Below are 13,382 nucleotides of genomic sequence, written 5' to 3'. Positions count from 1 at the left end.
CCTTACGTTTCAAAGCACTTGGTCCATCATTGTACAAGCTTCCTGATGCCCTCATAAAAGAAGGTTTTCAGTTGAGCTGTGAGCAAGGAATGCACTGGTGCTTTCACTGCTTGGTCCAAGGCAACTCAACGGCCCCTTAATGCCTGTTTGAGTGGACCAAACAGGTGATAGTCAGAACGTGCAAGATCAGGACTATAAGGAGGATGATCCATTATATAAAATTTGAGTTTCTGGAGCGTTTCAGCAGTGTGGGCAGCAGTATGCTGACGGGCATTGTCAAGCAAAAACACACCACCTTTTGACAGCAATCCTCGGTGTTTGCTTCGAATTGCAGGCCTTAGCCTGGCAGTAAGCATCTCACTGTAATGTACACCGTTTATTCTTGTGCCCCTTTCCCAATAATGTTCCAGTACTGCACCTTGTGCGTCCCAAAAAACTGTAAGCATCAGTTTTCCTGTGGATGGTTGGGCCTTGAACTTTTTCTTGCACAGCAAATTTGGATGTTTCCATTCCATACTCTCCGGTTACTCTCTGGTTTGTAATGATGGATCCATGTTTCATCACCAGTAATGATCCTGTCTAAAAAGTTGTCCCATTTGTTCCCATAGCAATCCAAATGTTTTTTAACAGATGGCCAAGAGCGTTTGTTTATGCAACTATGTGAGTTGTTTTGGGACCCACCTTGCACAAACTTTATGAAACCCAAGTCTGTTGTGGATGATTTCGTAGGCAGAACCATGACTAATTTGCAGACAATGTGCCACTTCATCAATAGTTAATTGTCTGTCTAAGAGAATCATTTCAGATGAACACTCAACAGTTTCTTCAACTGTGGCGGTAAACAGTCGTCCTGCTCCTTCATTGTGTGTAACGCTAGTGCTACCATTTTGGAATTTTTCAATCCATTTGTAGACACTCTGTTGCGGCAAAACAATGTTCCCATACTGTACCGAAAGTCTTCGATGAATTTTGGCCCCCGATACGCCTTCCGACCACAAAAAATGGATCACTGAACATTGCTGTTCTTAGGTGCAAATAGACAGTGGAGCAGCCATGATTAACAGCATGGCAGCGATAATGAAACTAATGTAGCAGCTTGAAAATTGCAAAGATATAACATCAAATAAACAAAGCATGCATCATCAACATAAAGCAACAGTACTACCAAAATACACAAAAATGTAACTAAATTGCGGATAATAATTGACATACCCTCATACTTACATCCAACTATTTAAATAAAAATATATACACAAGAAATACGATGTTCGCAGTATGCCAGCCTACGGTAACATAAAGTGCGGCATATCGTGGCACTTTACAGCAGCGCACAAATTGGTCTCCTATGTTCCTACAAAACTGAAGGGCCATATTAATTAAACAGGTGTGGCAGTCCACAGAGACCTAACAGCGCTCAGACCTACCACTGCTCAATAAGAATGATATTTGACAAGTTGTAGGTCAGTAATATCAGTGATACTTACAAAAACATGACACTGTCAGAGGATTTGCCAAAGTAGATCTATGTGGACATAGATGGCAAGTTCGACAATGTAAAGTTGTGGAAGATGTTTGAAACATTCAGAAAAAAATATATATGCTAAGGAGAAAGACACACAATGTACAATATGTACAAGATGTGGGAACAAATAATAAGAATGGAAGACAGAGTTAGAAGTGCTCACATTAAAAATCATGTACAGTGGGGAAGCTGCCTTTGTCCTACACTCTTCAACCTACCAAAGAAGCATTTAAATAAATTAAATAAAGTTTCATAAGAGAGATTAAAATTCAGGTTGAAAGGATATCAGTGATAAGATTCCTTGATGGCACTGCTGTCCTCTTTGGAAGTTATGAAGGATTACAGAGCCTGTTGAATGGGATAAACAGTTTTCTGAGCAGAAATAAGGATTAAGAGCAAACCAAAGAAACGTAATAGTATTGAGGAGCAATGTCTCAGTGATAGAGACAGACGTGTCAAAGGTGCAACCACATCAGAGTGGTATCTGAGGACATGCCAGACTAACTTATGGTTCTCGAAGAGGGGCAGCAGCCTTTCAGGTAGTACAGAGGCAACAGTCCGCAAGACTGACTGATCTGGTCTGCTGACTGATTTGATGAGATCTGCCACGAACTCCTCTCCTGCGCCAACCTCTTCATCTTTGAGTAGCACTTACAACCTATATCTTCCATACAATGCTGTGCTCAAAACATACATTCTCAGAAATTTCTTCCTGAACTTTAAGATTTATCTTTGATACTAGTAGACTTCTACTGGCCAGGGATGCCATTTCTGCCAGTGCTAGTCTGCTTTTTATGTTCTCCTTTCTCTGTCCATCATTGGTTACATTGATGCCTAGGTAACAGAATTCCTTAACTTCATCTACTTTGTGATCACAAATCTTGATGTTAATCTTTTTGCTGTTCTCATTTCTGCTACTGCTCATTACTTTTGTCTTTCTACAATTGACTGCCAATCCATATTTCGTACTTATTGGACTGTTCATTCCATACAGCAGATCCTGTTATTGTACTTAACTTTCACCGAAGATAGCACTGTCATCAGCTAATCTTATCATTGGTATCCTTTCACCTTGAATTTTAATCCCAGTTTTGAACTTTTCTTTTAGTCCCGTCTCTGCTTCTTCGAAGTATAGATTGAGCAGTAGGGGCCAAAAACTATATCACAGTCTTACACTCTTTCTAATCCAAGTACTTCATTCTTGGTCATCCATTATTACTGTTCCCCCTTGGTTCTTGTACATATTGTACATTATCCATCTTGCCTTATAGCTTACCACTATTTTTCTCATGAATTTCGAACATCTTGCACCACTTTACATAGTCGAATGCTTTTTACAGGTCAAAGAATCCTACAGAATCGTTCTCTTGATTTTTCTACAGCTGTTATATTTCTTGTGGACATTGTAATGTAACAGACAGAGTCTCCTACAGCAGTATATGGTACATCTGCTAACTAAACATATTGATTCACCATAATTTTTGTTATACAGTTACATATTTATTAAAATGATAACTTTAGAGTTGTTAAAACTGTAGGGAACTAAAATACCCAGCACAGGGAACTAAAACACCCGTTTCTCTAGTAAGAAATTTGCATATGTCACTTATAACTGTTAAAAATATTCAGTTTATTAAATTTAGAAGAGGGAAGATTTCTATTTTACAAGCAACTGATTTAAATTTTTTTTTTAATTTTCTGTTTTGTCTCACATACATTTATTTGTACAATTTTTTCTGCATTATAAATTACAAACAATATAAACAGATAGTAGCAGTTAGAATTTTGTAAAGTTGTTTGCTCTTGTTCAAATGAACAATTGCACAGATTTGGATGGAAGCTGTAACTGTTACGAGATGCTTTAAGTGAGTATGAATCTCATACTCAGATAAGAATACAAAATAGCCCAAAAAGTAAGTGTAGGACTTCTCCAGCAAACAAGGATGATGTATAATCGTGATTAACTGTCATCATCATCCCCAATTCACCAAGATAAGCATATGAAATAAATGTTTCTTTTTCATGCTCTACAACCTTTATGACTTTATTGAGAAGACTGTAATTTATAACTAAAACTGTAATTCAATTTACACCTTCAGTGACAACAGTAGCATTTCAACATGTACATGTACTGTATAGTTTCATCAACATGGCATCTTCATGGGTAAAAGATATTGAAATTAAAATGCTAGCCCCCATTCAGATTCCTGGACAAGAAATACTTGGGAGGATATTGTCATCAGACAAAACAAAACTAATGTTCCACAGGTAGAATGTGGAATGTTAGATCCCTTAGCTCTTTCATGGTTAAAATTTATTTTGCATGGGTTTGAAAAACAAAAGGTAAAAAAAAACGTCTTTCTTTGTGATAGATAATACACGTTCACTGCCAAAAATGTTTTAAGTGGGCCGATTTTGAAAACTGATGAACTGAAGAAAACTGATGAATCAAACTATGTTCTTTATATCTAAAAACAAAGATGATGTAACTTACCAAACGAAAGCACTGGCATGTTGATAGACACACAAACAAACACAAACATACACACAAAATTCAAGCTTTCGCAACCAACAGTTGCTTCATCAGGAGAGAGGGAAGGAGAGGGAAAGACGAAAGGATGTGGGTTTTAAGGGAGAGGGTAAGGAGTCATTCCAATCCCGGGAGCGAAAAGACTTACCTTAGGGGGGAAAAAGGACAGGTATACACTTGCACGCACACACACATATCCATCCGCACATACACAGCCTTTACAAATGTCTGCTTGTGTCTGTGTATGTGCCGATGGATATATATATATATGTGTGTGTGTGTGTGTGTGTGTGTGTGTGTGTGTGTGTGTGTGTGTGTGTGTGTGTGTGCGTGCGCGCACGTGCGAGTGTATACCTGTCCTTTTTTCCCCCTAAGGTAAGTCTTTCCGCTCCCGGGATTGGAATGACTCCTTACCCTTTCCCTTAAAACCCACATCCTTTCGTCTTTCCCTCTCCTTCCCTCTTTGCTGATGAAGTAACCGTTGGTTGCGAAAGCTTTAATTTTGTGTGTATGTTTGTGTTTGTTTGTTTGTGTGTCTATCAACATGCCAGTGCTTTCGTTTGGTAAGTTACATCATCTTTGTTTTTAGATATATTTTTCCCACGTGGAATGTTTCCCTCTATTATATTCAAACTATGTTCTTTGTTTTACATGCACCTAGGATTTTCAAAGTTACACTTTTTTAATTTTAGAATGAATTTATCAGGATGGCAATTATGGAAAAAAGTATAGCAAATCAGTACCAAGACATATTTATCCTTCTGACACTGAAAAACATGAAATACTGCACACAAGTTTTCAACATAACATTTGAAGATGGCTTTGACATACCACACACCAACGTTTTTCTACATCCTACGAAGTTTTCTGTGGCATATACGTACCACTGCATAGAAATTACGTACAAACCAGCAGAATTACTGAGGTGTAAAGTAATGTTTAAAAATTATGTCTATGAGGTATAAGAAAACACAATTAGTTACTTTAGACATTCTTGGAATGGAGAAGATAGTGATTTACCCGATTTTCATTGAACAGATGCAATGTGCCAGCTACAACACATGCCGTTCTATTTGATTGCTCACAGCCTTCTGTATATCCATAGTATTTTTCACAAAGTTCTGAAAGCATCTTGCTACATGCTCAAATTAGACAGATACGAGATATAGACTTCCCAATGCAAAAACCTGTGTATTACTTTAGCTGTGTGTATCCTATCAACCACAAAAGGGTTAATTATGTAGATAGGTTACTGAATTTGAAATGATAAACAGATAGGTTTACATATAGTAGAAAACAGTGAAATGTTGTGGCAGGAAAAAAAGGATTTACAGTTAGGTGAGCACAGGGTTATCAACAGAAAATCAAACAGGGGTAATGTAGGAGTAGGACTAATAATGAATAAGAAAATATGAATGTGGATAAACTACTATGAACAGTATAGTGAACACATTATAACAGCCAAGACAGTGTGCTGTTCCACGGGCTCTTTACTGTGATCTCGGGTGGTGAGGTTAAGTCTGAACATGCACTATGATTCCTTATTATTCAATCTTGTGAACCTTATTATTTCAGCACATTCACCTACCTCTTCTGAACAAACTTCATTTGTGAAAGTGCCGCAGTTACTGATGGAAGTTAACAGTATAAACCCAACAGCCAATTCTCCAAATAAATACAAGGCTCCTCACAAACTTAACATATATTGTACTCTTGTTTACAATGACAATAAATTATTAAGTTGCAGTAGATACTGCATATGAGGTAGGGTATCTATCATCATTCTAGTTTGCATATACATTGTATCCATCCATTCCTTAATGTATGCACATAAATAAAACATACATCCAAACAGTAGGTTATACTAATTCATTACAGAAATAAACTTTTTATAGTGGCAATCATCTTTCATCAGTTCAGTAAATGCTTGTGCAACACGTAACTTCACCAAAGTGATACAATATGCTATTTACACTACAGCAGATAAAAAGAAAAGCCCCACTGCAGTAATATAAGAGTATATGCCAACTAGCTCACAGACAATGGAGAGAGAGAAAACTCTATGATGAGATAAAAGAAATTATTCTGTTTCTAATGGAAGATAAAAGGAAATATTCAGTTTATAAGTGGGACAACAGTTTAACTGTGACGGGGACTAGAATCTGATAGCATTACCATCAGCTCTTTTATTGAAAACAATCGGCATCAACCAGTTTGGTCTTAGACCACATCAACAGAGATATATTAACTTGCACTGTTTTTAACCTGTTGATGATGGCCGAAGACCGAAAGCAGTTGATGGTTATGGCTTTCAATAGAAAGAGCCGATGGTCTAACATGCGTTTCATGAGAGCGAACAATAGTGGGTAAATATGAAGTGAGGGAAAGGAATGGGATAATTTTGCAGAGACTACAGTTTAATCATTGTTACCTGATAACACTTTTTTTGAGAATCATAAAAGATGGTTGTATATATGGAAGGGATCTGCAGACACTGGACAGTTTCTGAGACAATATATACTGGAAAGAGTGATTTTGAAACCAGATTTTAAACTGCAATGTACTTCCAGAAGCAGGTGCGCATTCTGGCCATAATTTACTGTTTGTGAAGTTCAGATTAAAGCTGAAGAAATTACAGCGAGGCAGAAAGTTAAGCACATGGGACCTGCAAAACTGAAAGCACTTGTTGATATTTTATTAAAGTGGGCACTATACAACAACCAGCTGAAATGGGAGAAAGGAATACAATAAAACATGAATGGATAGCAGTTTTGGGAGATGAAATAGTGGAGAGAACAAAGGATGACAAGGTACTGAAATGAACTGAGGAAAGGAGAAAATATGCAAAAACATAGCAAGTGAATCAGGCAAAAGGGAATACAGATCATTAAAAGTGAGACTGGCAGAATGTGCAAATGTCAAAGCAGGAATGGCTAGAAGATAAATGCAAAGCTGTAGAAGCATGTGTGACTGTGTGAAGGATAGATGTCACACAGGAAAAAGAGGAAAGAGAAGCAGCTACGTGAATATCAAAAGCTCACACACCAAGCCAGTACTAAACAAAGAAGGGAAGGCTGAAAGGTGGAAGGAATATATACAAGGGTTATACAAGAGAGAGAAAATTGAAGACAATAGTACGGAAAGGAAATAAGTAGATGAAGATAAGATGAGAGATAGGATACTGCGTAAATAATTTGAATGAGGTCTGGAAGACGTGAGTCGAAACAAGGTCCCTGTAATAGACAACATTTCCTCAGAATTATTGAGATTCTTGAGAGAGCCAACTATTTTTCCACCTGGTATGCAAGACTTATCTGACAATTCCAAGGAAGGCAGGTTCTGACAAGTACGAATATTATTGAACCATCAGTTTAAAAAGACTTGGTTGCAAAACACTAACAATTATTTAAAGAAGAATGGAAAGACTGGTAGAAGCTGAGCTCTGGAAAGATCATTTCTGGTTCCCTAGAAATGTAGGAATACACGAGGCAATTTACCACTGCAACTTATTTTGTGAGACAACTAGAAAAAAAAACTATAATTATAACAATGATAAATTTAAAGAAAGATTTTGGTGGTGTTTGCTGAAACGGACTCTTTAAAAATGTGATGGCAACAGGGGAAAGAAACAGAGGGTGAAAGATTATATACAACTTCTATGGAAGCCAAACTGCAGTTATAAGAGTTGGAGGACGTGAAATGGAGAAAGTATTTGAGAAGGGAGGGAGACAGAGTTGTATCCTATCCTGGATGTTATTCAGTCTGGACATTTGGCAAAAAGTCAAGGAAACCAAAAAGAAATTTGGAATAGAAATTTGGGTTCAAGGAGAAGAAATAAAAACTCGGCGGTATGCCAATGGCATTATAATTCTTCCCGAGGTGGCAACAAAGGACTTGGAAAGTAAATTGAATACAATGCACGGTGTCATATAAAGAGATTAAATGATAAGCATCAAAAAAGTGAAACAAGGAATACAATGCACAGTGTCGTATAAAGAGATTATATGATAAGCATCAAAAAGTGAAACAAGCATAAGGGAAAGCAGTTGAATTTAATCAGGTGATGCTGAGGGAATTAGATCTGGAAGTGAAAATAGTAGGCGTATTTTGCTGTTTGGGGAACAAGTACAGAGGATATAAAATGCACACCTGTAATAGCAAGAAAAGCTGTTCTGTAGGGGAGAGAGAAGCAACATCTAATGTAAAGAAGCATTTTCTGAAAGTATTTGGGTGGAGCATATCGTCGTACAAAAGTGAAACGTGGATGATAAACAGTACGGAGAGGAAGAGAATAAAGCTCCTGAAATGTGGTGCTGCAGAAGAACACTGAAGGTTAGGTGGGTGGATTGGATAACTAATGAAGAGAGAGTGCAAAAACTGAGGAGACTACCGAATTTACTCAAATCTAAGCCGCACTCGAAAAATGAGACTCGAAATCAAGGAAAAAAAATTTCCCGAATCTAAGCCGCACCTGAAATTTGAGACTAGAAATTCAAGCGGAGGGATAAGTTTTAGGCCACACCTCCAAATCGAAACAAAGTTGCTCCATTGTAATATGAGACACAATTTACGTTGAATAAATGACGATACAGGTACAGTAGTTTGGTTCGAGTCGTAAGCTTAGCAGTTAAGCTTTACCAGGTAGCCATTGCTATGCGTCAGGCGCTCCGTCCATATTTATACGGGTACCCTTCCTTTTTCACATGCTTCGTCTGGTTTGAATTGATTGCTTATTTTTCTTTGATCTGATAAGTGCCGTTCTCTTTGTTATAGGTGTTTACATCACTCTAAGCTGAAAATGCATTACTGTACTGTGTCATGCATTGTTTGTCGCATTCTGATAATGAGTGTTTACAGCCTGTCGCCGCTCACGGCATGGCTTGCTTTTGTGCGCGCTACCGCCACTTACAATTAAAGAGAGAGGAATCGACTCATTAGCGAAACAATGGCAAGAGACTGCTATTTGTTGTTACTTACACTGCTGCTTTCTTTGATAATGATCAACAAATAATAGGCTGCGTATGATAGAAGATGTTCTGAACGAGAGTTTAGCAAATATTTTTCTCCGTTTGAAAATCTTTGCAGACGCCTCTTTAGTGCATTATGTTCTGGACAGCAATTAGAGTCATCTTAGATTTAAAAATTTAGTCAATTAGCTTGCTTCAATTCTGACTGTATCACTATTAGGCATAAGAATAATATGAATATAAACATGACATGATATGTATATTCTTCCACGTTTGCTGTTGTCTTACTACAGTTTCGTAGTTTATTAGGCAGACAGGATTTAAATGACATAGCAACAAACGTGAAAGAATACATGGCAAAATGTTTATATTCGTATTATTCTTATGGTGAAGAGAATACTGTGTGTGATTCACAATTCATAAAAGTTCCTATTAGCAACCATCTCTTCTCACAGGTAGGAAAAAATTCAGAACGTAGAGTTGGCCATATTGGCGAACATCCCCAACAGTCTTGCCAGTTGGATTTTCACAGTACATAGACATGCTGCTACATTCGAAGATGAACAATATGGAATTTGTATTTACTTCACTGGATAATGTATGAAAATGCAGTGGTCGAAACTCGGGGCGGAGAAAAAAGCTCGTCTTCCACCTTTTTTAACAAAATTTTTTTTTTACTGACGCAGAGGTTTTGGCGCCAGTATTTATATTTGTGCCTGCAAAGCATGCCTGTGTAGCGCTACATATATTCGACGGCAGAAGTTAGTTGTGGCGGCACCAACCAACATTTTTCAGAACTTTCGCTTACTTTGCACACGATTCTAAGCCGCAGGCGGTTTTTTGGATTACAAAAATCGGAAAAAAAGTGCGGCTTAGATTCGAGTAAATACGGTAAGTGAGATGGGGGGACAATCTGACTAAAGGATCATATCAGATTAGAGGACTCATCTTCACCTCTTGAGGCATCAAGAATAGCAATGTAATGATGTGCAGGGGTAACAATCGTAGAGGGAGACCAAGCATTGACTACAATAAGCAGAATCAAATGGATGTATGTTACAGGGGTTTTGGAGATGAAGAGGCTCACAGAGGATTGACTGGCATGGAGTGCTGCACCAAAACAGTCTTTGGGATGAAGACCGCTACAGACACAGCCGATGTGTTGGTAGGAACTCAAACATCCATTTTTCTTATACAGGGTGTTACAAAAAGGTACGGCCAACCTTTCAGGAAACATTCCTCACACACAAATAAATAAAAGATGTTATGTGGACATGTGTCCAGAAACGCTTAATTTTCATGTTAGAGCACATTTTAGTTTCGTCCACCTACGCTCAATGGAGCACGTTATCATGATTTCATACGGGATATTCTACCTGTGCTGCTAGAACATGTGCCTTTACAAGTACGACACAACATGAGGTTCATGCACGATGGAGCTCCTGCACATTTCAGTCGAAGTGTTCGTACGCTTCTCAACAACAGATTCGGTGACCGATGGATTGGTAGAGGCAGACCAATTCCATGGCCTTCACGCTCTCCTGACCTCAACCCTCTTGACTTTCATTTATGGGGGCATTTGAAAGCTCTTGTCTACGCAACCCCGGTACCAAATGTAGAGACTCTTCGTGCTCGTGTTGTGGATGGCTGTGATACGATACGACATTCTCCAGGGCTGCATCAGCGCATCAGGGATTCCATGTGACGGAGGGTGGATGCATGTATCATCCCTAACGGAGGACATTTTGAACATTTCCTGTAATAAAGTGTTTGAAGTCATGCTGGTACGTTCTGTTGCTGTGTGTTTCTATTCCATGATTAATGTGATTTGAAGAGAAGTAATAAAATAAGCTCTAACATGGAAAGTAAGCGTTTCCAGACACATGTCCACGTAACATATTTTCTTTCTTTGTGTGTGAGGAATGTTTCCTGAAAGTTTGGCTGTACCTTTTTGTAACACCCTATATAGCACTGCTGTCTTTCCAATGATATGATAGGACAAATTTGGTCCTTTTCTTTCTAGAAAATGGTGCTGATATAACTTGTGCAGGAGCTTCATGTCATGGGTTATGCAATTCTCACACACTCAGTGTAACAATACTGCGTCTATATATTGCAGAGAAGTGGGAGGCCAAGAACAGCACAATAATATTGCGTAATATATACTTCCAGGAAATGTCAGTCAGAAGTCTACCTCCACTGTGAACGTGTCAGTGTTCGTCAGTCCGGAACTCGAGTGTATTGCGAATGAGTTGCTTGTCTTGATAAACATGAGCAGAAATTACGCAGAATGAGCAAAACAAGTCTGAACTGCTTCCAGTGAACATTTAATGGATGAGGAGTTCATCTTCAGTATGTTGTTCAAAGAGTCAATACCAATCTCAGAAAGCCAATATTATTGTGCAGCTCAGGGGTGCCCCCTCAGCAACTCTCATCACTGGTGAGGTGCTGTTTGGCAGTTATACAAGTGAACTGTGTAATTTATTAATTACATGTGGTGATTTCTATGTATTTCTCTACTGTAACAACTGCTACAAATAAAATTAAACAATTATTTACTGATTACAGATTAACAGCTTACATGATTCCATGTCTGTGTTGGGACACTTATGTTCACTGAACAGCTGACCTGATATTGTTTGTCAGTTATGAGAACTGCTACAAGTACAATAAACATTTGTGCTTACTGTCAAGACACATCTTCATTTTTCTCATCTATTGTGGACAATGAGGTATCTGCCATTTCTTGACCGATCAGGAATTTTAGTTTGTGAAGTACTGCATTGTACTTTCATATACATCATTCCGTACACTTCCCAATCTTTCGTCATTTACTTTTTTCAGTTCTTTGCACAAATTTGTTTGGAGTAAACTGAATCTCTCTCAGCTTCAGCATGAACTGCTGTATATTACACAATACCATCCTCACACAGTACAATAGATCCACACTATACTGAGCGAGTGTCAACCTTCTTAAAGCTCTCAGTCTACAGTATATTGTGCAAACAGTCAATACCAATCACAGAAAGATAATATTATTGTGCAATACTCAGTGGTGCACAATAAATATTGGTGTGTGTGTGTGTGTGTGTGTGTGTGTGTGTGTGTGTGTGTGTGTGTGTGTGTGTGTGTACACCAATTACATACAAATAAATAACAGAAGATATACAAATAAACACAGAAAACATAGAAATAAATCACAGAATATAATAAATCTTCTTGGACCAAACAGAAACAAAGACTTTTAGCAGTAAATATATTTTGGTCAAGTTCGGACCAAGAGGGTCCACGGGACACACTAAATCTGCCACTGTTTACCTACATGACCTGGCACTGGCACACATATCACTCCATACCACACCTAGTGACATTGCTGGACATATGCTTCATTAAATCAGTTAGCCCATTGATACGTAAAGCAAAAATACAGGATGAGGGACAAAAAACTGTGCAGTAAAGAAACCAAAGTGCATTTGGGCGAAGACAGTGGAAACGTCCTCTGTGCAGCTTCCATCTGGTAAAAACAACTGTACAGGCCTGTGGGCTGCAGTTTTGTCAGCAGCGCACGCACACACACATCCAGAGAGAGAGAGAGAGAGAGAGAGAATGTTAAATATACAGTTAATACTATGGAAGATACTGAAGCTTTTGTATGGCACAACAAGATTTTTCTAATAAAAATTTTATTTTTATTGTACTTTATTTTACGGTAGCTTAAAGAGGTAGTCTTTATGATACTCGATGTATCTATACCACAAACAGTTTGGTGCAGTTTTTCGTCTGTTTGCTGATTGACTGATTTGTGCTTGTAAGCAACACAGGCACTGTAAAGCATGTAACACACACACACACACACACACACACACACACACACACACACAGTGACAAACTATACAAAAAGTAAATTCTGGTACTGTGGGAGCATGAAGTTATCATTTACAGAATGAAACTTTTATTACTGTCACATACAAGCATGTATGTACCAACATCTGCAACAATTATCAGGTTCAGATATTACCTCTGATGGAATTTGAATTCTGTGGGTGTGTTTCATATCCCCCCAACCCCACCCCCCCGCCTCAATTGGAGTCTTAGTGAACATAAATGAAGAGTTGGTTAAGTCCTGCACAAAACACCCATAAATGCGACACAGTCTGACTCACCAGTCCAAAGAAGATCCCCCTCACAAAGGATTCACGGTAGGCAAGCTGCAGGACACGGTGCAGCTTCTCGCTGTATGACTCGCACTCCCTCTCCTCCTGGCTGAATGCCTTCACCGTGCGGATGCCACTGATGCGCTCCTCTGCCACTTGGTTTGCAGATGCCAGAGAGTCCTGAAATGCAGAACAAGCAACATAATATT

At 38.4% G+C, this 13,382-nt stretch overlaps 1 protein-coding gene across 1 annotated transcript in view; it reads right to left on the bottom strand.

The window, feature by feature from the left end:
* The window catches only part of LOC124716913 (ATP-binding cassette sub-family B member 10, mitochondrial-like), a 112,324-nt gene that overhangs the window by 46,486 nt on the left and 52,456 nt on the right, over positions 1-13,382 (bottom strand). The window contains exon 5 of the mRNA XM_047243482.1: positions 13,183-13,353. Within this exon, the coding sequence (XP_047099438.1) occupies positions 13,183-13,353 (171 nt within the window). The remainder of the gene's footprint in view (positions 1-13,182; positions 13,354-13,382) is intronic.

This window comes from Schistocerca piceifrons, chromosome 9, assembly GCF_021461385.2.
Source record: "Schistocerca piceifrons isolate TAMUIC-IGC-003096 chromosome 9, iqSchPice1.1, whole genome shotgun sequence".
Lineage (NCBI taxonomy): Eukaryota > Metazoa > Arthropoda > Insecta > Orthoptera > Acrididae > Schistocerca > Schistocerca piceifrons.
This window is presented reverse-complemented; position numbering and strand designations above follow the sequence as displayed.